Below are 27,745 nucleotides of genomic sequence, written 5' to 3'. Positions count from 1 at the left end.
AAATTCGCAATGCGGTGTAGCATTGGCATCAGCGATCTCATTTAATATTAAGTGATTTTGGTAGGGGAGATATTAAAAAAAAAAATCTAAATTGATCTGGATCAGGAATAGAACGCAGGAGCTCACGTTTACAAAACAAACATTTCACAATAGGCAAGTTGACACTTTTTTTGAAAGGGTCTTAAATTGTTCATTAGCGTTCTACTAGATTGAAAAAAAATATATTTTTAAACATTTTTTTGCCAAATACGTGCCAAAATGCTATCGGCCATGATGGTCTATATTTAAACTGTTTCATTACGATACGTAAACACCAAACGGAGTGTTTGACAAAATTATTAGTTATTATATAGTATAGTTTATTCCTTTAGTGACATCAAGCAACATCGTGACGTCACGATGATGATCATCGGGACGACACCGTTTTTGACGTTTGGAATGTTTTTTTTTGTACTACACGAAATTAATATTGTTTATATTAAATTTGATATGAGTCAACTAGTATTGCGCCAGAGTGGTAAAGAGTTTAGCTAGACTATTCTGTAACAACATTTTTGTAACTCGCAAGTGCAAGTTTTGAATTCACCTCTATCGCTCTTTGTTTAACACGATACTTTAGAATGGGAAAGATAATGGTAAATTCGAAATTCGCACTTGCGAGTTATACAAAACATCGTAAGAGAATATGGCTACAGAATCAAAGAAGTAATGCAGTAGTAATTAACTTTAAACTTACTGGGATGGTTCCAACCACTATACTGCTATGTAAATCATATTTAATGAAATATTTAAGAACTAATAAACAATAAAACAAAAGAAGTCAAGAATATATATTATATCCTCTACTTCGTTCCTCGTTTCAATCTTTTTGAGGTGCAAATATATAATTCTTTCGAGCTTTTTCCCTTTGAGTCGTTTGAACGTTCTTCAGAGAGCATGATAAAGTCGTCTCTTCTAGTTAATCCGCACGAAGGGCTTTGCGTATTCTTTCATTAAACATAGTTATATTATGAAAGAGATGCCAGAGTTTATTTTTCTTATTCATCAACAAAATTACTGACTACTATAGATGATTTATTATGGTTCTTATTAAATAGTATGATAATGATAATGCAGGGACTGCAGTAAATCCAAGTGGAAGGAAAACTTATAGTAGTTGAGTGTCTCAACTATCTCATTGCAGAACTTCTGACTTCACTAGTGATGCAAAATATTCATGAGGCGCAAAGTACTGCAGCACACGGAAGCTGAGCGAACACTGAGTGAATTATAAAGCATTTGTTGTTATTTAGGGATGTAAGGGGAGGCTAGTACCCCAGTTTCCCCAACTGCTAACCTGTTCGTGGTGCAGATCGTCGGACAATCTCTAGCGACCGATAAAATGGTGGGTATAATAAGGGTGGATTAACTTGACATCTGTCTCGAATAATGTTTGTAATGTTTGTTTGGTTGTGCTTGGCAGCCAGGTTTCAAGTTAATGCGCACGAGATATATATTATGACGGCCTCCGTAGCGCAGTGGTATGCGCGGTGGATTTACAAGACGGAGGTCCTGGGTTCGATCCCCGGCTGGGCAGATTGAGATTTTCTTAATTTGTCCAGGTCTGGCTAGTGGGAGGCTTCGGCCGTGGCTAGTTACCACCCTACCGGCAAAAGACGTACCGCCAAGCGATTTAGCGTTCCAGTACGATGCCGTGTAGAAACCGTGGCTAGTTACCATACTGCCAACAAAGATGTATCGCCAAGCAATTTTGACATGCAGTGTGAAAAACCGAAAGGGGTGTGGATTTTCATCCTCCTCCTAACAAGTTTGCCCGCTTCCATCTAAGATTGCATCATCACTTACCATCGGGAGAGATTGTAGTCAAGGGCTAACTTGATAATGAATAATAAAAAAAATCTACCATATTGAGGTTTTCTTAATTGGTCCATGTCTGACTGGTTGGAGGCTCCGGCCGTGGCTAGTTACCACCCTACCGGCAAAAACGTACCGCCAAGCAATTTTGATATGCAGTGTGAAAAACCGAAAGGGGTGTGGATTTTCATCCTCCTCCTAACTAGTTTACCCGCTTCCATCTTTGATTGCATCATCACTTACCATCAGGAGAGATTGTAGTCAAGGGCTAACTTGCATAAGAATAATAAAAAAAATCTGCAATACGTTTTCTATACAAATCAACCTATATCACTGATCTGTTACTTTTTAATGTTATTCCTATAAAGTTATCCGTATTAGCTCCAAAACTAGGCCCTTAAGCAAGACAAATGCCTCAACTATTCAATAACAAATGGTAAATTGGGTGTACCCTATCTCTACGAGCATCAAAGAGACGGTTCGGAATGTAACAAGGTACGTTGAGAACAAAGATATTATTGTTTCAGACCCCTGCAACGGAATTATTTAGAAGTTCTGAAAACTGATCTATCAGTTTGATCTTGGGTCTAACTCTAATACCTACAAAATGGCTTACTATAAAATTAGTAATATAACTTTTAGTAATAAGTTACTAATTAGTAAGTTTTTATATAGCAAGCCGTGATAGCCCAGTGGATACGACCTCTGCCTCCGATTTCGGAGGGTGTGGGTTCGAATCCGGTCCGGGGCATGCACCTCCAACTTTTCAGTTGTGTGCATTTTAAGAAATTAAATATCAAGTGTTTCTAACGGTGAAGGAAAAACATCGTGAGGAAACCTGCATACCAAAGAATTTTCGTAATTCTCTGAGTATGTGAAGTCTGCCAATCCGCATTGGGCCAGCGTGATGGACTATTGGCCTAACCCCTCTCATTCTTAGAGGAGACTCAAGCTCAGCAGTGAGCCGATTATGGATTGATCAAATCAAGTATTTATATAATTTATAGATAAGTTACTAATTATTAAGTATTAATATTATTTAAAGATAAGTTACTAATTAGTAAGTATTTATATTATTTTTTAGTGATAAGACTTACTTTACTGATAAAGTGTAAAAAGGTAAATTTTTCGCGCAAGTATAAAAAGGCACGAGAGTTCCGCTGCCAGTTAAGTATAAATTATTTAATTATTGTTTAGCTTTCAAAAAATGAAGACCAGGATGTCTTCACTCTCGGAGAAATAATGTTTTTATAAAAAACAGAGTAAAAAAAATAACAAACTAGCCCGCCAACCTACATTTGGATGAGCGTGGTGGTTCTAAACTTGATATCCCTTCTCCTGTGAGAAGCGGGCCTGGTCCTGAGTGTGTGAGCGGCTAAAATAGACTGACAATTATGATAACAATATTAGATAGGAAAAGTTTAGTCAGCAATTCAACAAGCCGTGTAAGAAAGAAAGAAAGAAAGAAAGAAAATAAGTTTATTCACTTTTTAGTGTCACAAACAGTACATCCTATCTAAGATATTATATGACTGTCTGTGACACCAAACAGAAAGGGTTTACAGCTCAGCATTAGCCGTTCATCGCAGGAAAGCAATGCCCAGCGCTGATTTTCAGCTGAGACCCGGGTGACGTCACAGTCAGTTATAATTACAAACTAAACAACTAATCAAAATACTTTTAATACATTCAAATTAAAAATTAAGATAATAAAACACAAAATAAAAAACCAAAAACAAACACCTTGATAAGAGCGTATAAATAAAATGATAATAACATAAAGATAAATGCCAACATACAATAATTAATATGACATATCTATATATACATAATATATATAATTATAATATTAGAATATATATAAATTGAAATATGATTACTTATACCAATTAATAGACTGTACCTAAATATGTTATTTGCATCTAAAGTTCCCACTAAATAATTGATGCCTCCACTGCATAATCTTCTAACTCTTTTTGCCTATATAACATGAACTTCTTCAATTTCTGAGAGAAGCTAAATTTGGATGTGTACAAATACGTATATCCAGGTAATAAACAATCCCGCAGCAATCGGGTCCAAACCGCAACCGTGTCCGTCGAAGGTAATAAATTATTCCGATTTCGGATATTTGATTCCGCACAACATTGCCAATAGGCATCGTGTCTATTGTCTCTTCGTAGGTTTCCAAGATAAGATAAATCCAATTTTCTACGTGTACGGATCGTTAAATAGTTTATAACTCAATTTCTGTTCAATGGTATTGGTTTGTTTATATAACAAATATTATATACTAACTGGATTACCTACAATATCCAATATATTTACGAACTAAACGAGATACGATACGAACAAAATAATAGTCTACACTAATATTATAAAGTAGAATGGTTTGAAATTTTATATAGATCTAGACTAAAGGTACTGTTACACATGCTCTAAAATAGCATGCTAAAAACGTGCTATTAAGTATGCTCCATACAAGTAATACAAGCATGCTTATCATCAGTTTACATTTGCTATCAATAAGCATGCTATTTTTAAGTATGCTCCTCAATAAGCATGGTCAAAGCAAACATTCCAATTACATATGCTAATTTGTATCTATCGCTCTCTGTCTATAGTATTTTGTTAAACAGGGAAAAATGAAGATGAAGAGAATAGAGAATAGCAATGCTGATCGACTAGCATACTCAATAAGCAAACCGTTTCAGACGCGCTAAAAGCACGCCCTTCCACACGCGCAGGAAGAAGCATGCCCATAAATCGCACGAAAGTTGATTCTTGAGCAAGCTTGACATAATCATGCTCATTATTAGCAATGTTGCGATACACATGCTAATAAGTAGCAACTGCTCAATAGTAGCATGCTTTTGTGCTTGAAATGAACATGTCAAACAGTAGCTTTGGACTAATAACCTATAGACCCGCACCTAACAATTTTTCACTCCCAACGTAAGCCATTTCTGACTATGTGAGCGTAAGAGCAAAGTTAATTATTTTTCATTTCTAAAATTTATAAATGTACAATATTAAATAACCCAAATCGTAAAAAAAGTTAATATTGTTAATATCATAATGTTCTCGTAGATATAGCAGCGATTTAACTATAAGAACATCAATAAAATATATAGTTTGGTAATGTTTAGAAGGGTCTACATCCAGAGGGTGTGAGGAAGATCCTAAACAAATAAGACCCTAAGGCAATGCACAAACGTGACATAGGTATTATTACGATATTTTTATTTATGCTACAGGTCTTAGCACATAGAAAACGCTGAAGCTGAAGAAAATACTTATTTAGACAATAATCCATCATCACCATCAATAATTTGTGGTAAGGTTCCTCACTCTAGAGCCGTGACCGCCGATTGCTTGGGCGCTCAAATGCAACGAGTGGGAGGGCTGGATATCACACTAATATTATAAAGGCGAAAGTTTGTGTGTAAGTATGTTTGTTCCTCTTTTACGCTGCGGCTGAAAAGCTTAAAAGCGGATTTATCTGAAATTTTAAATGGAATTAGATTTTACTCTGGATTACTTAACACATAGGCTACTTTTTATCCCAGAAAAATCCATGGTTCCCGCAGGATTTGTGAAAAACTGAATACGACGCGGACAAAGTCACGGACGTCCGCTAGTTTTTTTTATAAAAGTTATATTTTGTATTTTATAAACGATGTTCATTTTTTTTGTAAATAAATAAATGAGAGGAAATAAAGAAAGTACCACACTGCGACATTTAAATTGATAATGCTACGTTTACGTTTGTGCGACGCCTTATAATCCTAAAACAACTAAATCATAACTTCGTAACTTACATGTTAGGTGCACTTATGGTAACGAACAAACCGCTTAGCCTTATATGGGCCCATTGCCGATAGCTAATGACCTGAACAAGAGGTGCCTCGCATACATACATACCTACAGATGTTCACATATCCCAACATAAATATCGGCCACCATCTTGTAACGCCTTTTACCTTTTTGTGAAAAGATGGTGGTGCTATTCCCGTTAACCTCATAGAACTGAAAGTCACCAAAAGAGCAAAGTCCTTAAGCTACGAATCCTTTCATCTTATAAGGGGAAAGAGTGTGAAGAAATCTCCTGACTAGAGAAAGATTATTATCGTCAATTAACAGCGCCGAAATTGAAAATATCGCTCTCTCTTTCATAACAATGGGACATAAGAGATAGTAAGAGAAATTCTCACTTGGATTTTGTTAAATACATTTTAAGTGATTCGTTCGATTTGACGGTCGTCTCGCGCAGTGAGTAGCGACTCTGCTGTCTGCATCCACGGCCGTGGGTTTGATTTCCACAACTAGAAAATATTTATGTGATGAGCATGGGTGTTATCCAGCGTCTGGGTGTATTTATATGTAGTTTATAAACTACTTTACTAATAATATAAAGCTGAAGAGTTTGTTTGTTTGCTTGAACGCGCTAATATCAGGAAGTACTGGCCCGATTTGAAAAATTCTTTCAATGTTATATAGCCCATTTATCGAGGAAGGTGAAACCGCGCGTCGTCAGCTAGTATTTGATAAAATGCGCCACACACGCCAATAACTCATAACACAGGCCTTACTTTGGGGCTAAGACCGGCCGCATACACTATTTTTTTATCGAACGGAACAAATTCCGCGCTTACGTAACAAATGCTAGTCCATACGATTAATATACATTCCGAATACGAATACTCATAAGGAATGTATATTAATAGTAATCGTAAAAACTTAAAGTCTGCGGTAGTGTCACGGATGAAATCGAAATAACGCATTCGAAATACGAATACGGAAAACGAATGTATGTTGCCGTGATGTATGGTGTATTGTATCAGTATATTTATTTATTGACTATAGATTTAAATTAATCTATACTAATATTATAAAGCTGAAGAGTTTGTTTGTTTGTTTGATTGATTGAACGCGCTAATCTCTGGAACTACTGGTCCGAATAGAAAAATTCTTTCAGTGTTCGATAGCCAATTTATCGAGGAAGGCTATAGGCTATATATTATCCCTGTATTCCTACAGGAACGGGAACCACGCGGGTGAAACCGCGCGGCGTCAGTTAGTATGATATATTTAGTTCATACCTGTCAACTAAGAATGCCGACTAGCTGCCGACCGCGGTCGGGTCCAAAGTTGGCACGTCTGTTTAAGTGCAGCGGTTATGCGGGTTGATTGCTGATAGCTAGTGACCCGAAGGTAGAGCGTGCTATTAAAGAGACAATAGGCACCACTAATGTTCGCCCATTGAAGTGTATGTTCCGGCATCCATGTTGCTTACATCTATCTACCCGTATTATACGTTAAATGGTACATTAAGATAAACGTGCGGTAAGTTGAAAATTCCAGCCGAGGCGATATTGCAGCTCGAGCCTTTGCGAGAGCTATAGTAAGGAAGCAGAGGCTGTAATTATCAAGGCGCACGTATGTCATACGACGTTTTATAACACATTTGCGAGGAAACACACTTAAAACACAGTTTCTGAAAATTAACTTGCATTAGCATTGCATTATTATTAATAGTGCAACTTCCATCACATTAATTATTTGGATTTACACATTTAATTTTTTGGATTAAGTATACTTATATTATATTAAATATCCATCATATCTATGTTTTCCATTTAATGACATTTTGACACGCTTGTCATTTTACCAAATTTACGGCACATGTGCGTAATGAGATACATTACAATAATAAAATTGTTGAAATAACAGATACTTTACAAGCAAATGTGTTAATACATAGTGAACACCTAGACTGTTAAATATACCTTAGTATAGATGTTTACTAAACTTGTGTTTTAATTTTATGTCAGCTTTATGAAGCCAATTAAATGGTTAAACTTATTGATAACGATGTATCTCATTATGGTCAACGTGGATTCTAAGTTAACAATTGATATACTACCAAGGCATGCTCTTAGTACAAATTATTACGCCTAAAATATAAATAATGAAATAGGTACGAATGTCCCAGTGCAGATTTGATGTCGATCATAATAAAATCGTAATAAAAAAAATCCGAAAAACAATACGCGCCAAAGGTGCCCGTGGGCGGGAAAAGTGACAGCTGTCACGCGCGGATTAAATATGGCGGACGGTAAATATTGCGCGTTCAGAATTTTATTTTCTAATAGTTGATTTGAATTTAGGAAGATAATCGCGCACAAGAGTGTACAAGAGTGGTACTCAATACTTTTTTGTATAGTCTATCTCCTGACCAGCGACTGACCTGAAAAATGAAAACCTCGCCAGGTTGCGGAAATAAAACGGACTAATTTTGTTTTTTTAACTGGCTTTACAGCTCGGAGTTCTAACACTTTTAAGTTTTAAACTAATTTTAGCATTCTATGCACTTATATAAAATACTTGTGGCACCATCAATTCCGGCTTTTAATTTTATAGCCAGGCTCTCGTAGTTTCGTCAACAGTTTCACGGCAGTCTACGAAAACCGATCAAGGCTCAATGTAAAAAGAAAAACTCGATTGTTTTTGTTTCTCCACCGAATGTTCTTTGTCGGTGGCAGGTTCGGAAATGTTTTTAATTAAGAAATTGAATACGAACGGCATGTTGACTGTATTTTTAACAAGAACGTACTCTCAAAGTTATTTAATTTTTACTTTGTAGCTGGTTTTATAAAAAAAAAAAACAATTTGTCTGAATTAATATTATTAACTTAACTTTATTACATGCAAAATAGATTTGCGCTTGACTAACAATCAAACCTCACTCTCTAAGAACCCAGAGCCCTGACTTTACTATGTGTAATACTCGACAAGTTATTTGACAAAACAATTTTGCAAAGTTATCTTTAGCAAAATAGTTTTGATAAATAACTTTTTTACATAATATGATTTTTCTTTTATCTCATAGCAGAACTTTCATAATACGAGACTAGATAAACACTATTACGATTAATTATATACCATAATAGATAATTATGTGACCGACAAATTATACGGTTTGCAGATACAATTTGTCGCCAAAAAAGTTTTAATGAGTTGCACAACTGACAAGCCACAAACCAACAACCACATTTATCTGTACTAGCTACTCTATGATAGTGATAGGTAAGTATTATTAGTTATCTGTAGTTTGTATAATAATCTGTGTTTGTAATTCGAAACAATACTTATCCAGAAATATAGAAAGCTGTATGGAGGTATTGAGGCACTATAAGTAGGTACTTTTTAGCAGTATGTGCTTAGTTTGCTAGTAGACAAAAATAGTTCCATTTTTTCCCTCAACAATGCGGACAAACAACTTTTTTTTTTTTTTTGTTTTTTCTTTCTCAAAGTACCTCTCTATAAGGAAGCACGGCAGTGCCCCGCAAAGTCGAACAAACTAGAACGGCTATACTATCCTTTTCTCGGAACCATGTATTTTGAGCCGTGATAACTCACCTGACCTCTATTATGACCTCTGCTTCCGGTTCCGGAAGGTGTGGGTTCAAATCTATCGCGGGCATGCACCTCCAACTTTTCAGTTGTGTACATTTTAAGAAATTAAATATCACGTGTCTCAAACAGTGAAGGAAAAACATCGTGAAAAAACCTGCATACCAGAGAATTTTCTAAATTCTCTGCGTGTGTGAAGTCTGCCAATCCGCATTAGGCCAGCGAGGTGGACTATTGGCCTAACCCCTCTCATTCTGTGAGGAGACTCAAGCTCAGCAGTGAGGCAAATGTGTGTTGATTTACATTACATTACATGTAGTTCGCTATGTTACTTGAGGATAATGTAATTTTCCTTCGTCGGCAGGTGAATGGCGTGGGGAGAGGCGAATGCTGGATATCACACGAGACAAGCCCGTCAAGGTGTGCGTGCGCGTCGTGGTGCCGGTCAGAGACCATCCGAAGGTGAGTGACCACCACGGTTCAAAGTCCATAGTTCTCTACTGTACCTACTTACTTAAATAGGTAAGAACAGTAAATAACATACAACATATACTTAGTAGAAGTGTACGCTGACGATATTTCAATCATGAAGGTATGGATAACAAGTATATATTCAAATAACAAGATAAGTAAATATTCAGTAAAAATATTTTTTTAATAGTCTACAAAATATTATATCTTACATAATTTTAAAGTTGTCTACAAAATATATCTTACATTATCTTAAAGTTGTAAGCTTAACTTAATGTTAACCAATTGGAACAAAGTTAATGGTTTTAAACTAAAAACCATTATAACTTTGATTTTTTAATTTATTTAACTTTTCAATTTTAATAATTAACTTTTATTTCCATGGGAATTTTATAATTTATTGAACTTTTTTAATTTATTTAACTTTTCAAGTTTTTTTATTTTCATGAGAAAACGGGGATAAAAATAGCCCATTTTAGTCGGCGAAGATGTAACTTTTGAATGATCTAAGAATGTTTAAAATCGGCCGAATCGTTTGAGTTAAATTATTACAACAAGTAAACAAAAACTCAAATCTCTCAAACTCTAATATTAATTTACTATGACGTCTACTTCACCTACAAAATCCTTACCCTTAGGTACTCTTCGAATTGTAAAAACCCATAGATTTACCATTCGGTACAAGTACCTAAAGACCACACTTGTTATAAGGGCCGCAATCTTCTACTATATAAAAATAAGTCGGATTTTCCTTCCTGACACTATAACTCCAGAACGCACGAACCGATTTCTACGTATTTGCATTCGTTGGAAAGGTCTCGGGCTCCGTGAGGTTTATAGCAAAGAAAATTAAGGAAAAATTTTGACGTAAGGTAGGGGTAGTTGAAAGTTTACATCGAGTTTCACGCGGACGAAGTCGCGGGCGTCCGCTAGTAACGTATAAAAACGTTACACCGGTCAATGAAGACGTAATTGTTTCCGCGCCGACGAGCGCGCTCGGTGTGGAAAAGTTGTGGAAATCCTCGCGCCGTGTTCGGCGGGTCATCACGCTCCGGTCTCATTTGTCCGCGCGCCGCTGAGAAATGACGTGAATTCACCCCGGGAATGTTAGGTTGGGGGCACACTAACTTCTTACTTCTATCACGAAAATAATAAATTTTATTTTTTTTTTTATTCTTTACAAGTTAGCCCTTGACTACTATCTCACCGGATTATAAGTGATGATGTAATCTAATATGGAAGCGGGCTAACTTGTTAGGAGGAGGATGAAAATCCACACTCCTTTCGGTTTCTACACGACATCGTACCGGTACGCTAAATTGCTTGGCGGTACGTCTTTTTCGGTAGGGTGGTAACTAGCCGCGCCCAAAGCCTCCCACCAGCCTGACCTGAATCAATTAAGAAAATCTCAATCTGCCCAGCCAGGGATCGAACCCAGGACCTCCGTTTTGTAATTCCACCGCGCATACCACTGCGCCACGGAGGCCGTCGAATCGTAAAATAATCGTTTATTAATTATTTTGTATCAACGTTTCTAATTAAAATCGCTAGGATGTCGAATGTCATCATTTACGACGCCTTAAAGGGTGGCACCCCTATCTTGTTGACATCTAGATGACCCACACCAAACGTTTCGCTACAACATTCCTTATTCGGGCTGCTTAAATGTGGAACGCACTTCCGGTGTATTTGTTTCCTACTACCTATCTAAATCAAAATACCTTCAAATTCAAGACAAATTTGGCACTTTTAGGCAAGCGCGTTTCATCCTAGACCTCAACATTGCTTTCCGTCAGACCTGATTGTAGTCAAGCGCAAGCCTATAAAAAACACTATGCGGCTTTTAATAGCTAAGTGATAATCATTTTTATTGTTGTAATACGCTACTCCAGCATAAAAGGCGTAGCAAAATGCTACGTGTTTGTGAAACCACACACTTTCTACGAATATTGTATTTTCTGTTTTTTTTTCTTCAGTGTTTTAATAGTACACACAGACGCGTTACACACGTTATGGTTAATATAACACCAACTAGTTCTTTTTTTTAATTAGTTAATGTACAGATTTTGTTTATCTTGTTAGTAATAGTTGCCAAGATAAATTTCTTTGTAGAACTCATTGCAACACCGGCTTTAGTTCGGTTACAAACACGCTCGATCCCATCTAATGTTCAATTTTACCTTTATTCTTCAGCTAAATTGGTCCTGACCCCTTTATATCCTCAACGTTATATATTGTATATTTAAGGCAATTCCTTTCTATAACCTGAATGTTGGGTTCAATGGAGTCAATAGAAGAATGGAAATCAATAAATTGAATTGAAAGGCAACAGAAGAATTGAATAACACATTCAATTCTTAGATTTATTTTGACCGCAATCTTAACTGCTGTTAATTGATTATGCAGTCTAAATTGGAAGAATAACCTGCAGTTTAACTGACTGGTATACAGCACGTCAGCACCGTACCGAGACGTTAAATCTTTTGGCGTCTCTCGGTTTCGGTGTGTCTTTGAAGAAATATTTTTGTAACTCGATTAATAGTAGACATTTTCCACCAATTAGCCGAGCTGTTAGGTCAAGGACAATAGTCAAACGGGTTATCATTGAACCTGCGAACTCTCGGAATTGGATTGAAGCCAAAGAGCTATTATCACATGTACCTTGAGCTTTTTGTTAGTCGATTCGGCTGCGAAATACTGGATGGGGTTTTGTTCTAAGAAATTTTCAATAAAATTTCTCAGCCCTGCATTGAAAAGTTGGTGGTATAAAGTGTACACCCCAGTGCCTCGAGCGAAGAGAAATTTTCGTCAAGAAAACTAGAATAGATCAATTACCTATTGATTTTAGGTTCGTTCTTGTTAGATCTTCATGATTGATTGGTTCTTTGTTTGCTTAGAAGGCAAAGGCGTAAGATGAAATTGTGGATAGTGGTCGCGCTGTGTAGTTTCACTCCATAATACGCTCTCACTAATGTAATAAACTCATAAATCAACAGGAGAAGGGTCCAAACGGCTCATATTTCATCACGCGTCCAATCTTTCTTCACACGTCCGATCCGAAATTATTTCGACCAAGGTATATTCTTTACTACCCCGTTTATTCTTTTGTTACATAGAACGACTAATTTAATGAGGTCCTGCGTTCGAGTTCCAAGTTTGGGCTTTAAATTGGATAAAAAAGAAATTCCTACATGAAATTCTTATTACCAGCCCGGAGTTGGAAAGACGGTGGTGTTACACTCCCATTGTTCAAATTAAACAACAAGCCATCCATTGTGCGTGAATCGTTATTAAATCTATACTAATATTATAAGCCTGAAGAGTTTGTTTGATTGAACGCGCTAATCTCATGAACTACTGGTCCGATTTGAAAAATTCTTTCAGTGTTAGACAGCCCATTTATTGGGGAAGGCTATATATTATCCCCGTTTTTCTACGGGAACGGAAACCACGAGGGTGAAACTGCGCGGTGTCAGCTAGTAGATATTAATTGTATTTTATTGATTTTTTTGCGATTATGCAGCATTCTCGATGATACCTGCCTATGCTTTTAGTATTTTGATACTTTAAACCGATTTACACATAACCTTGACAAGAAACATACTTTAATCTTCCTCATGAGTCACTCTACTATTGGTGAAATGTACTTGAAAATCCGTTATTTTATTTCTTACAAGTTAGCCCTTGACTACAATCTCACCTGCTGATAAGTGATGATGCAATTTGAGATGACTAACTTGTTAGGGGATGGATGAAAATCTAAACCTATTCGGTTTCTACACGATATCGTACCGGAACGCTAAATCGCTTAGCGGTACGTCTTTGCCGGTAAGGCAATAACTAGTCACAGCCGAAGCCTCCCACTTGCCAAAAACGTTCAGTAGTTTTTGAGTTAATGGCGAACAGAATGACAAACGCGACGCATGACTTTGTTATATAAAATGTAAAGATGTTTTGCCATATGTACGTAAACGTTAAAAGTTGTAGTTGTATTCATATTAACAACTAGCGGATGTCCGCGACTTCGTCCGTTCTTACACCTCTTTAATCCAGCCGTTACAGTAGTATCGCTGCAAAAATGGAGTAACTTCTCCCGTTTTCCCAACATTTCCCTTCACTGCTCTGCTCCTATTGTTCATAGAGTGATAAAAAGTATACTATAATTGCCCAGGAGTATGAAGAATAATTGTACCAAGTTTCGTTAAAATCCGTCGAGTAATTTTTGTTTCTATAACGAACATACAGACAGACAGATAAAAATTTTACTGATTGCATTTTTAGCATCAGTGTCGAACACTAATCACCCCCTGATAGTTATTTTGGAAATATATTTCATGTACAGAATTGACCTTTCTACAGATTTATTATAAGTATAGATAAATTTCATTTTATTTCATTTCATTTCATACATATTTTATTCTATTTATTGTGCAAAGAAAAGCTTTTAGCCACGCGTAAACATCACTGGAGAGTGTCCTCGGCATTCAGAAGCTGTGTATTCTTCGTACTCTCTCAAGTTCTCGTGTTGAAGGCTGAAGTACACTTGATTTCACAGTTTAGCGCTGTATTGTTAGTTCTAGCGGTAGACGTAATAAAAAGTCCAGACACCGTCTCTTGAACTAAAAAGTGAGGCACCCCAATTCTGCAAACAGATGTACATTTGAAGACAGACTGACCGCCATTAATTTCCTATATCTGGCAATACGCTTTACACTCGCACATAGATACTCGGCGTCATTATGGTTGCCTTTTGTACACGTTGTAAAGATTGACCGTTTTCTTTGTTCGCGTTTAAAGTCGACGTGTATTCTCTTTTACGTTTTGGTAGTTACAGGCGCCTTCTTGTGTCCTCTCCGTACACCAGTTCGCGAATATGAATTTAGCGCGCGAACAGTTGTTTGACAGCGAGATACCGTCTGCCTATTGTATAAGTCTATGGTTCTAGTATTAAATTGTAGAGAGACGTGTACTAGACGGGGCTTCGTGACAAGGTTTTGTGAGGCGTCGCCTTTTCTGTAAAAGTTTATTTCTACCGGCGGCGGAAATTCTAGTGGGGAACTCTCGAATTTACGACTGCTTCAGATTTCCACTGTGAATCGGATTACTCTCACACTAGATACATTTAGTTTAGAAAAATATACTTCTATATCAAACTGTTAGAATTCAATCATTTTTTTTTTATACTTTGTCTACTTTAGAAGTCTGTTTGGTTTTAAAAACTGAAGAAACTGGCTTTTTTCTGACTGAGTAAGTGCCGTAGGCTTCTTATTGGGACCTCAACAGCGTCACTGAAGGTTTTGGGAGAGCACAGAAGCTTCGTCTGGAAGGCAGAAGCAGAAGTGACAGGTGGAACAACTCTATAAGGGCGTCTCCTCTGAGACTCGGACCTCTTAGAGGACTGTTAAGGAAGAGTTTTTTGGTCTGAGACTATCAGTCCGAACGTCCTCAAGATCGTGAGTTAAAACAACCCACGTGCGGGTGACGTCAGATATCGGGAACCTCATGTACGCCGGCAAAGACGCTGTGTGTTTGTGTTGTAGGGAATCGATCTTGGTCTGTCTGCTTTGGCCTAATAATGTTTTTGTACCTAAGTTATTTTTAACGGACTACCGAATTATGGTTTGATTTTTCTTTCTATGTGTGTCTAATTTCTTCAATCAAACCACCAATTGTTAATCTAGAGTCTAATTATTTATTAGTAAACAACGCATCTAATTGGATCATTTCGAATTTGGAAAATGAAATTAGGATTTAGTAGGCAACCCTTTACACGAAAGTTAACACTTCGGCTACATTGGATCTAAAATTCTCGAATTCAGTGGTACGGAAAGACCCTTAGTGTGTAATGTCGCCTGTACAGAGAGCAAGGCTAACAGAGGGTTGAGTGGCGTAAACGAGATACCTACTGTGTGAGTTATAAATTTGTCTCTACCCCTCTCTCTATAATACCTTTACGCTTAGGAAGACAGATATTGACACAAATTCGTCTATCTACTTGACCGTCGAGTGTTTAACCTAACCTATAATCCTCCTTCCTTTATACGTTTTTACATATTTTTTTACGTAGACCAGCGCTGGTTTTGTGTGTGACAGTAAGCGATGATGCAGCCGATGGAGGAACTCGCATGCCTAGGAGGTGCCAGTTCACTCTTGACTTGAAGATACCCGTGTAGGTGATAGGGAAAACGGAAGCTGAAAGGGCTTTCCATGACGTTGCAGAGCGAGTTAGGTACTATGGGGAAAAAAGCTTCTTATATGTTACGTCATTATCATCATCATATCAGCCGATGGACTTCCACTGCAGGACATAGGCCTTTTATAGGGACTTCCAAACATCACGATCCTGAGCCGCCAGCATCCAGCGTATACCTGCGACGCGTTGATGTCGTCAGTCCACCTGATGAGGGGTTGACCAACATTGCGTTTTCTGGTGCGGGGTCACCAGTCACCTTGGGACCCCAACGTCCATCGGCTCTTCGGCTTCGCGACTTGCTAAGGCTTGCTTGCTATGTATGTGACTTTGATTCTTCTGCGGATCTTTCCATTTCAAATACGTTACGCTTGATATAAAATGGGTATTTTTCTAAACATTGCTGAAGTTATCGTAGACCGTGCGAATCGAATACACCCTGACAGCTGGAACAAACCCGTTATGATTTTTTTATTTTTGAATAGAAAAATATAAGTTACCTATTTCAAATAGGTACTCGACTATTGAATAATTACGCAAAATAATACCTCTAGATAACAATAATATTCCTATTTATGTAATTATATATTTGTGGAATTATATATTTATAGAATTAATACAACTTCATTAAATAATAAGAGGTTGTCGGAAGCCATATCCACTTAAGAAATTATAATCAAATCTTCATTGTGCCTACAGCTTAGGCCACTTTGGTGGTATGGTCACTATATATTTAATACCTAACGTTTATCTGCAATATACATCTCTTTACAAAATTACTAAAACCTTTATTAAAAGGGGGGTGAACACCTTCCAATTTTACTATTTAATTAAAATTGCGACGAAAAACTGTGACACGTGATTATGAATAGCTATTAGTAAAAAAAGGTAATGTTGTGAAATGTAGTGAAGTAATATATCAATTCGTACCAATATATCTTCACCAGTCTAAACACAATACCGCGGCATTCTTCAAAGAAAATCAACGCGCATTCCTTTTCACAGCCAGTACAAATAAATAAAGTAAAAACAAAATTTGCTGAACGCAAATGTTGTAGGGTTGCCAGTTTACGAAAATCAACTTGTAAAATTTCGATAATAAAATCGACCCTTTATAGATATCGAACGCTACAAACGGTACAAAGATACCTTGCGAGTTTGAATTAATTATAAAAATATTTTCTTTTTTTAATGATATATTAGTTATATCTTTTAAATATGACAATGTTCTGGTTTTCCCACAATTAGTCTGAAAAGTCTGTGTTACGACACTAGTACAGCGAGCAGGGATCGAACAAAGACTTCGTTGATGATTCCCACCCCTTTTCCGTTTATCGAGGCTTTCATTATATCCTTAACTAGCTGACGCGTCGTGGTTACACCCGCGTGGTTCCCGTTCCTGTAGGAATTTGGAGATAATATATAGCCAATAGCCTTTCTCGATAAATGGGCTATCTAAAACTGAAAGAATTTTCCAAATCGGACCAGTAGTTCTTGAGATTAGCACGTTCAATCAAACAATCTTCAGCAACTTCAGCTTTATAATATTAGTATATATTATATTATGTTATCTAGTGCAAAATTGCAATCGTTGGAGCATCAATAAAAAGTTGCCTGTCTGTCGGTGTTCTAAAGGATTTATTTCGGAGAGTGAACTCGGAAACTTTTCGATCTAGTTCCTCCTCTTAACCCTTTTATCACAGAACTGCCGGGCATCCATAAGTACCTAGTTGATATCCCTTGGGCGCGTACGAAGCGTTTTGGTTCTTCGTTTCTGATATAATATAATAACATAAATATGAACCGTACGAGTGCGTTTACATACGAACATGCGTGTAAATATGAGTTTTATTATACAAAATCATAAAAATTTAAGTTGAAAGAGTATTTTTGCAAATCTGAGAGTTCCCTTTAATAAGTAAAAATACCTTTACACGTTTCTCAACCCATATAAATATATTTACACTAACAAACGTCCCGCAGTTTTATTCGCATAGTTTTAGTTTTTAAGGCTTTGACACTCAGAAATAACGGGGATTACTATTGGTAAAAGAATTTTCAAAATCAATATCTAGAGATAATCTCTGGACCTACTTGAAGTTGTAGGCAACCTCATAAACTTATAATATTAGTGAATACTCTATACAATATTATTATTAGTAAAGATATAATCACAAAGCGACAACCCTAATGTTTGTTTTCACAGCCAATGTATATTTCAAACACCTGAACCAATAAGTATAAAGATCGTCGCCCAACAAAACTTAGGGTATACCTCAAACACAGTTCTTGGGTTCTGTCCAAATAGAACGAGGGACAAATCACACATTTTCGCAACAGTTGCGTATTTACCCAACTACAGGAGAGTAGAGTTTTGGCACACTCTACAGTCTAACAACAAAAAACATTGCTCAATTTGGTCTACGAATCAACAAAAATTTATTATCTCTATAAATATCATGATTCATAGACAATTTTTTAACCTTTATTACAATACTCCATGCAAATTGTACTTACACATTCTCAGTAGGTACATTTTAACGGACACCAATACTAATTTTTAGGATTAGGATCTATGGGATACATAATTTAAATACATTTTCAGGAGTGTCCCTTGTAAGTTATAATCTGATAATCCATTTTAATGGCAGTCGATTTCTTAGCACAGCTCTCTGTGCTGAATATCTTTCTTTCTTATCTGGCTAGAACGTTTTTCTATTTATATAACAAAGCAGACACCTAATCGTTTATAGTGTATGTTGATGTTTATGCGGCTCCGATGAGAGTGGCATGTTTAGAATTTATCAAAACAACTATTAATAATACCTAATGAAAATTTAAAAATTCATAAAAAAAATATTAGCCAACCATTGCATTGGAGCAGAACGATGGGTCTAATCCATCCTGAGACCAAAACCTGTAAGGGGCTGGGGACAACCCACCACCTCCCATGGCCCTTTCAACCTCTCGGTAATTTGGGCCGAATCGAGGGAGGGCGAACCCGGTACTTGCTCTTTGCGTGTTCCCGGGACGCCTTCTTGACTCCCTACAAGTTATTTTCTCTTTTCGCTCCTTGTCCCTTGATACTCACTCTCCCCCTTCTGGGGCTGGACGACACACGACGTTGAGATCCGCTTGCCCTGTAAGGGGCTGGAAAATTTAAAATGAGTACTGATAAGATGATAATGAGGTATACCACGTATTTGTGTGAGTTCCCCCCAACACACAGCGCACTAAGCCAGTTGACAGGTGACGAAGGAAAGCACACTTTGTATTCCTCTCATATATCTTGCATTACTTCAACGGAATTGAGTTTGCACGAAACCTAACTTTGTTTTACACTTGGCTGGAATCTACCAATTGTGCATTTTATATCAACGGCGGCGGTCAGCTATTCTACTATGGTTTGCTTTTGTTACATTTTAGGTCACCTTTTTTCTTTATTTTGGACCCTCAAACCCCTTGTGGATAAATTTAGACTTTACCTGCACTGAAGATACCTACAGGTGTTTTTAATATTTTTTACCAACGACAGGATAGCTACATGTGAATGAAAATGTTTTTTTTTAATGACCATAAACAATAATTGAAAACCGTGCTCATAAAAAATTTTGCATACGGATGCTAGGAGTTTTTGGGAAAGGTACAAGTATAATAAAAAAATCTTGTCATTCATTATTAACCCATATTCATTATCAACCCAGAGCTCGAGTTTACTTTCAGAATGAGAGTTGTTCACCACGCTGGCCCAATGCGGATTGGCAGACATCACACACGCAGAGAATTAAGAAAATTCTCTGGTCCGCAGGTAGGAAACCTGCACGACGTTTTTCCACGATGTTTGAGACACGTGATATTTAATTTCTTAATATGCACACAAATGAAAAGTTGGAGGTGCGTGCAACGGACCGGATTTAAACGCACACCCTCCGGAATCGGAGGCAGAGGTTATATCCATTGGCCTATCACGGCTCTTAAAAAAATCTTGTAAAACCACTTAATCTTGTCGGTATCTCCGTGAAGCGATGCTGTGAAGATTTTTAAACGCGATTTTTTCTTCGACTATAACAAACTGGCCCTCGATGGGCCCATCCTTAACAATCGGCGTTTTTCTTTGCCATAATACATCTTTATCGCTTTAACACGGGTACAAATTTCATACAGTTGCGCGGCGTTTCTATTTATAGTTCTATATTAATATTTTAAAGAGGTATTTGTGGTGTAGTAGGGGTAATCTCTAAACCGATTTTCAAAATCATTTTACCACTAGAAAGCCACCTTATTTTTATCCCCGTATTCTCAGGGGAACTGGAACTACGCGGGCGTCGACTAATTAACAAATATTTTTGGTTTGATAAGCCTTATAGACCAAGCTGATGTTAGATAATGATATTATTTACACCGACGTTGTCATTCATAAACTTGTACAGAAGCGGATGATAATTTGGGTAGTTCATTGTGAACTGCGAGTAATTGATTTACTCTATCATTCTTTGTGAAAATCTTTCGACTCAGAAGCGCAAAATCAAATTAATTATTTACTTTTTTCGTTGCCAAATACAATTACTGTTCAACTAGTACTGGTAAGGTATGTCAGAAAACTTTTTTCCTAACGTCCAATTTATAAAGCAACCTATCCTGGTTGCTTAAAAATAAATTAGTATTTTGTAGCACTTCTTTTTCCTCATCTCGGTTATTTTTGTGAAAATTTGTATTGAATGTACATACACTGGGTTCTACGTTTTCACTAGAAAATTAGTCCTCAAGAGCTGAGTAGAATATAGGTTTCTACTACGCTATTCATTTGCGACTTTATTTCAACGCCATCAATGTCAATCTATACTAATATTTAAAGAGGAAAGATTTGATTGTTTGTTTGTATGTTTTGAATACGCTCTGGAACTATTAAACCGATTTGAAAAATTCTCTCACTGTTGGGAAGCTACACTAAAGTGCTAAAGGCTAAAGTGCTAAAGGCTATATTTTACTCCCGATTTCCTAAGGGAACGGGAACCACGCGGCCACTGCTAGTGATAAATAATTTGACATCGACAGACGTGACTTTACCGCGCCTCGTCAGGTGAACATTGATCATATGTGGCAGTGCACTGAGCAATATAGGCGTGTGTGTTTCCATTTCCCATATTGATTTACGATTAAAGCGCGGTGGCCACAAGTCACCGCATGAATTTTAATGGCGGCTTTAGACCGGGGAATATGGAATCTGACTGGATAAACACATTTTGCGATACTACATTTTGCCAATGTTTGAACTGGTTATATTTCTTATTACTGAACAATCTGACGCTGCGCGGTTTTACCCGTGTGGTTCACGTTCCCGTAGGGATATGGGGATAATATATAGCCTATAGCCTTCCTCGATAAATGGGCTATCTAACACTAAAAGAATTTTTCAAATCGGACCAGTAGTTCCTGAGATTAGGGCGTTCAATCAAACAAACAAACAAATTCTTCAGCTTTATAATATTAGTGTAGATATTGACGGTCTTCTGTACAGTTGGAATGAATACTTAAGAAAGTCTGAATGTCCATGAAAGTTAAACTATCAGATGATTCAGTAACACTACTGCTTTCAGAAAATACATACCTACCTCCTAATTTGTCTGACATATTATGACTTGCCGCTGATCGTCATTAAATTGTTTGTTGTGCGCGGCAATTCAAAAATACTCGTATTCTAGCTGTAACTCTGCGGTTAAAAACCAACTGCTTTAATTTGTATCTCTCCCAAATACTCCTTAACCTGCTTAGTTTCATATAACATCAAACTCAGTCCAGTCCAGTCACATGAGCCGAGACACCCGTCTTCACCTAATAGGCGTTCTTTAAATCGCGTTCTTCTAGCCTATAGGCTTTATTTCATCAAAGCATTTACGCTTGTCTAACCACAATGTTCCGCTACTGTGGTCTCGTTAATTATATAACAGGAAAAAAGCATTAAAATGTCGTTGATTAAAAAACGAAAACGAATAAAGTAAACTGCGGTAGCATCTGTCCAATATCAACTTCCTAATCGTCCGTTAATTAACCATTCGCGTTTAACACCGCGGTTAATTGCAGAATATCAATTATAGGTGCGCCATTGAACGCTTTCATCAAAATTTCAGGTCATTGCCTTCCGCTTGTCTGAAATTATCTTGAAATTAACCTCACTTACTTTAAATCAAGTTGATCGTTTAACTCTGTATAATTGTTCTAAGTTCACCTTAATTATAAAAAATTTTGCCTGTTAGTATGTGGGGACTAAATATTGGAAACTTAGTTAAACCTGTATTTGTTCCGTAACTACTACTTGTAATCTTGCGTATTTTCGACAGGTGACAGGTGACCCATTAAATTTCTAAATTTTAGATACCTATTCCTAGGAATAGGTATCTAAAATTTAGAAATTTAATGGGGATGATGACTAGGTTTGAATATATTGATTTTTATGATACATTCGGGTAAATAGGGTGAATGTTAACTAATTTATACATAAAAAGCAAAGATTGTCTGTATATTTGCAAAATTAATGAGATTATAAAATTTCAAAATCTATTAAAAATATTTTATCGTAATTAGATGAAAATTCATACAGTTTTAGTTTCCTGACATTAAATGTGACATTTTTTAATACATGAACTATAAGCATAACCGCACAAATAACAAAGATATTAGTAATTTTGTTTGAACGCGCATACAAATCTAACGATCATTACATTGCCTATGACGTCATTAGTTCGAGCCATTTTGCCATTTTCAGGGATCCGCGGCAGCGCCGCAAATCGGACTCTTTAAATCCCTGTAGCTCCGAAAGAAATGATCGCAGATACCCTGTTCCTTTTACAAAATTACTTTACTATTAGTATACTCTTCATTTATATACAATTTAAAAAACTGTCATCATCCCTATTGTAATCAGTCTGGACCAATATATTAGAACATTAATATTACTTTAGATTATTTATTTTCGCCTTAGGTTGACGGCTGCGCCAGCGCACTTACTTATAGTAGCTAGCTGACGCCCACGATTTCGCCCGCGAAGAATTCTTTTTTCACAAATCCCGCGAGAACCATGGATTTTTCCAGAAAAGTAGCCTATTATTATGTTAATCCAGAGTAAAATCTATTTCCATTCCAAATTTCATCGCTTCGCTTCAGTAGCTGCAGCGCAAAGGAGGAACAATATTACACAGTTACACACACTTTGACGCCCTCCGTGGCGCAGTGGTATGCGCGGTGGATTTATTAACGGAGGTTCTGGGTTCGATCCCCGGCTGGGCCGATTGAGGTTTTCTTAATTGGTCCAGGTCTAGCCGGACCGAGGCTTCGGCCGTGGCTAGTTACCACCCTACCGACAAAGACGTACCGCCAAGCGATTTAACGTTCCGGTACGATGTCGTGTAGAAACCGAAAGTAGTGTGGATTTTCATCATCCTCCTAACAAGTTAGACCGCTTTCATCTTAGACTACATCATCACTTACCATCAGGTGATATTGTAGTCAAAGGCTAACTTGTAAAAGAAAAAAAACACTTTACACACAAACTTACGCCTTTATAATATTAGTGTGATACCTTCTGAGACGCGAGTGCTGCTATGACTGTACTTTGATTGGTTGTTTTTAATTGATCAGTTAACCATATGTTACAAAAAAAAATTGAACTTCACATTTTTAAAAATTCAGACTTGAAATAAACGAATTGAATATGATACAGTCACAAAATACACTAAAAAGCTTTCACACAAACTTGTAGTAGTGAAATGTTTTTTGTGAAATCGAATACGACTGGAAGCCGTCTCAACATCTGTGATTTGTTAAGACATATTTGCGGCAATATAGGCCTATTACATACTGACGACTTGTTGTCAGTGACACGGTCCACAATTAGCTGGTAGATATAGGCACGATGTTTTCACCGTTTGAGACACATGATATTTTTTTTATTTCTCTGTGTATGTGATGTCGGCCAATCCGCATTGGGCCAGCGTGGTAGATCGGCCTAACCCCTCTCATTCTCAGAAGAGACTCGAACTCAGCAGTAAACCGAATATGATTGATAATGATATATGAAATATATGCAACCTCTGAATAATACCTATTGTTGAATGGTGATTAAAGAGGTGTTTATCTTTATACTTAGCCGCATAATAAAATGAATAAAATAAAAAGCCTTTTATTTCGCACTTAAGAAAATTATACATAGTGAACTTATAGTAGATAATATGTAGAATTAGGTTAATAAAATTTATAATTTTGTTGCAAAACGAAAATAAATTACAATTTTTAAATTTTTATAAGTACACTAAGTTACTATAATACTTATATATAAAGTTTAAAAAATTTAGTGCTAACCCCTCTATTTGAGGGTCAAGGCCTCCTCCAGAGAAGGCCAGTAGAGATGACCAGTAGTCTCTATCTGTGGCTTTTTTCCTCCACTGTTTTCCAGCCGTCCTTTCAATGTCGTCTGCCCATCTACTTCTAGGTCTTCCTCTTTTCTAGCACCTACAGGCCCTGTCCATGCCGTTAGCCAAGAAGTCCATCTATCGTCATTCATTCTTGCTACATGGCCCGCCCATCTTCATTTCAATCTCTAAACAAAAACTACAAATAGTCAGGTATGGCAATTAGCCAGTCGTCATTGTGTAAAGGCGCAAATCGCACGTGTTCGATCGTCCTTATTATATAAATTGGAATCGACGTAGACGTCAGTTCGATCGCCAGCAGCCCAGAACATAGCCGAGGGACAAAGGGGAACGATCCCCGCCCGGGCGCCATGCCGCCCAGATACAGAGTTCAAGGTCAAGTAGATATTGCCGAAACACCGAATTGAAACGGAGAGAAATGATTTATTGAGTGACAAGGCCGTCTCTGATATTTTGTTGTTCCGACGATATTCGGATTCGGTTATTTTATTGAATTAAAAGCCTATTTTAACGGTCCACTACAAATTCAGAATTCACTGACTTTGACGTACTAACATACGTCAAAGTCAGTGAATTGGCTTTCTTTGAACATTTACAAAATTTACCAATTAGCTAATTGGTATTATCGTGCTTACCGAGGCCCAGAAATATAACCACAGAACATTTAGCACTTAAGCTGCGCTTAAGTAAAATACCACCAACCTCTAATCAAGAGTTTCCCAAACTTTTTTGTGTCGTAGACCCCTTGCCATGTTTTCCGTGTTGGGTAGACCCCCTACTTGTATTTGATATTGATTTTCTGTATCCTACAAATTACACAATTTTATAAACATGTATAATATTTTTTTTACTTCATAGTTACTTTTAAAATAATGTATATGTTTTGATAATATAAGATAATATGATGTAAAAAATAGGTACTATCAGTGTATGTGTCATGATCCACTATCGTGGAAACCATTTTCATTTAATGGACCTCCAAATTTTTTTTCGCTGACATAGACGCCTTGCAGTTTGTCATAGACCCCTAGGGGTCGATATAGACCACTTTGGTAACCACTGCTCTAAACTATAGGCTAATATTTTTTACAGAATCACCCTGAAACTACAATTCCTTTCACATATCTATATTTCGTTATAAATAAAATTTTCAACTTAATATATCTTCCCTAAATCACAGGTGTCCCTAGAAAATACCCTTTTCACAATAAACCTTCGAACGTACTCATTTTTCCTTTTTATGTAAAACCCATGGAATATTTCTCCGCCCAATTACACTAATGGGGCGACTCGGGACTGCCAGGGAACAGCCGCTAGAGATCTGCCCACGGCCTTCTGTAGACTTAATATAATATACCCATTTACGGAATGGTTATAATAACAGTTAGGTACTCGAAGGAAAGAACTGTTCGTTTAAACCGACTTCAATATATGAAGGAAGTTCTGAATTCAACGCATATTTTTTAATGCCTGTTACCTTATAAACTTATCTATAATCTATACTAATAAATAAAGCTGAAGAGTTTGTTTGTTTGATTGTTTTATTGAACACGCTAATCTCAGAACCTACTGGTCCGATTTGAAAAAATATTTCAGTGTTAGATAGCCCGTTTATCGAGGCAGGCTATAGGCTATTATGGGTGATGATTATGTGGGAATTGATTGATTGATAAATGGGCTACATAATCCTCTTATTCCTACGTCAGCGTCAGCTAGTAATCTTATAACTCCGTAATTTATGATTTAGGAAATTCTTGTTTGTTTGAAAAGGTTTTTGATTTCATAAATATTTCACAAAAATCGGTTTAGCAGTTTGGTTTTTAAATCAAAATCGAATAACGGGAATCATCCACATTTTTTATCATCTGATGATATAGCTGGAAAGTAGATTTCTTGGCAGGAAATTGATTCACAATTTTTGATACTAAAATTTACTAGAAATAAAAACTTTTTAACAAAAAAAAATGCGAACGACTTCAAAATCACAAAAATATGCAATTTCGTTATTTTTATTTAAACATAAAATTACTGAACCGATTTTCGTGAAAATTTAATTAGTCCAATCTGGTCAAAAAAAGAGTAAACTTACTCTTTCAAACAAAAAAGAATTTTCAAAATTGTTCAAGAATTGACGAAGTTATGAGGTAACAAATAATAAAAAAAAGAACACACGCGTCGAATTGAGAACTTCATAATTTTATGAAGTCGGTAAAAAATTAATATAAGTCTTTATTATAACAGAAGATACATGTATATGAGCGTGCCAATATTGCAAAATACATCAAAATCCTTCCTTTTCTTTGGTACGAGTATTAGCTGACAAACTTTCAGCGTTTATAAAATTACGAATGTCTAGCCATCACAAGCTCTTCAATCTAGTATAATTTTATGATATCTTGTAATACATAGACCCTTGGAATATTTCACTTCGCCAATTACACTAATGGGGTAACTCGGGACGACCCTGCCGCCCGCTACAGATCAGATCCCGGATTCGATGAACGACTTATTAATTGATATTCTACAAGACTTCGCGAGACCGGATTCCGAAGGGGACGGGTCGAACATTGGGTTAACAGTTTGAGTTGGGCATTAATTTGGAATCAATTAAAAATGTACGGAAAGGTCGTCCGGACAAATATTGGGGTGAAATTTTATGTCTAAAATTACAAAAAATATTTTTTATTTGCAAGATAGCCCTTGACTACAATGTCATCTGATGGTAAGTAATGCAATCAGTCAGTCAATGTCAGCGGGCTTGTTAGGAATAGGATGAAAATCCACACCCCTTTCGGTTTCTACACGACATCGTACCGAAACGCTAAATCGCTTGGCGGTACGTCTTTGACCGGTATGATAATAACTAGCCACGGCCGCAGCCTCCCAACAGCCAAACCTCAATCGGCCCGGCCAGGGATCGAACCCAGGACCGCCGTCTTGTAAATCCACTCCTCACGTCACTGCGTCGTCAAAATGTCTATGCTTATATATTTTTTAATTCAGTCTGGAATTCTCTCGAGGTAGCGAAAACACTTGTCTTAGAATTCTACCAATACACTTTAACGATTATCATTAAATGTTACTGTGGGCCGATTCACTATTTTATTAGTATACGAAACCAATGTTAACCAAAGGTTCGCCCTCGAGACCGATTTTATTAACCCGGTCGAGCACTTATCCCAAATTTTATAGTTGTACAAGCTATAAAAGCACTGGTAATATTTTAAGCTCACTTGTAGACGTTAATTTCCTCACGAACGCCCCAAAATTGGGCCACAAACAATGAGCAGACACCCCGTCTCGGGGGATACGACTTATTAATACCAGAGCCTGTAATAGCCAGACCATCGTCATTTTATAAAAGCTGAATGTTTGTCTTACTGTAGGA

At 36.9% G+C, this 27,745-nt stretch overlaps 1 protein-coding gene across 2 annotated transcripts in view; it reads left to right on the top strand.

Moving 5' to 3' along the window:
• LOC112046553 (KH domain-containing, RNA-binding, signal transduction-associated protein 2-like) overlaps nucleotides 1-27,745 on the top strand; it is a 245,550-nt gene that overhangs the window by 182,127 nt on the left and 35,678 nt on the right. For both annotated transcript variants that reach the window (XM_052889222.1, XM_052889217.1), the window contains exon 3: nucleotides 9,635-9,732. In XM_052889222.1, the coding sequence (XP_052745182.1) occupies nucleotides 9,635-9,732 (98 nt within the window). The remainder of the gene's footprint in view (nucleotides 1-9,634; nucleotides 9,733-27,745) is intronic.

The sequence above is a fragment of the Bicyclus anynana genome, chromosome 2 (assembly GCF_947172395.1).
Source record: "Bicyclus anynana chromosome 2, ilBicAnyn1.1, whole genome shotgun sequence".
Lineage (NCBI taxonomy): Eukaryota > Metazoa > Arthropoda > Insecta > Lepidoptera > Nymphalidae > Bicyclus > Bicyclus anynana.
The sequence above is the reverse complement of the archived record's forward strand: the minus strand, read 5'-3'. Positions and strand labels throughout refer to the sequence as shown.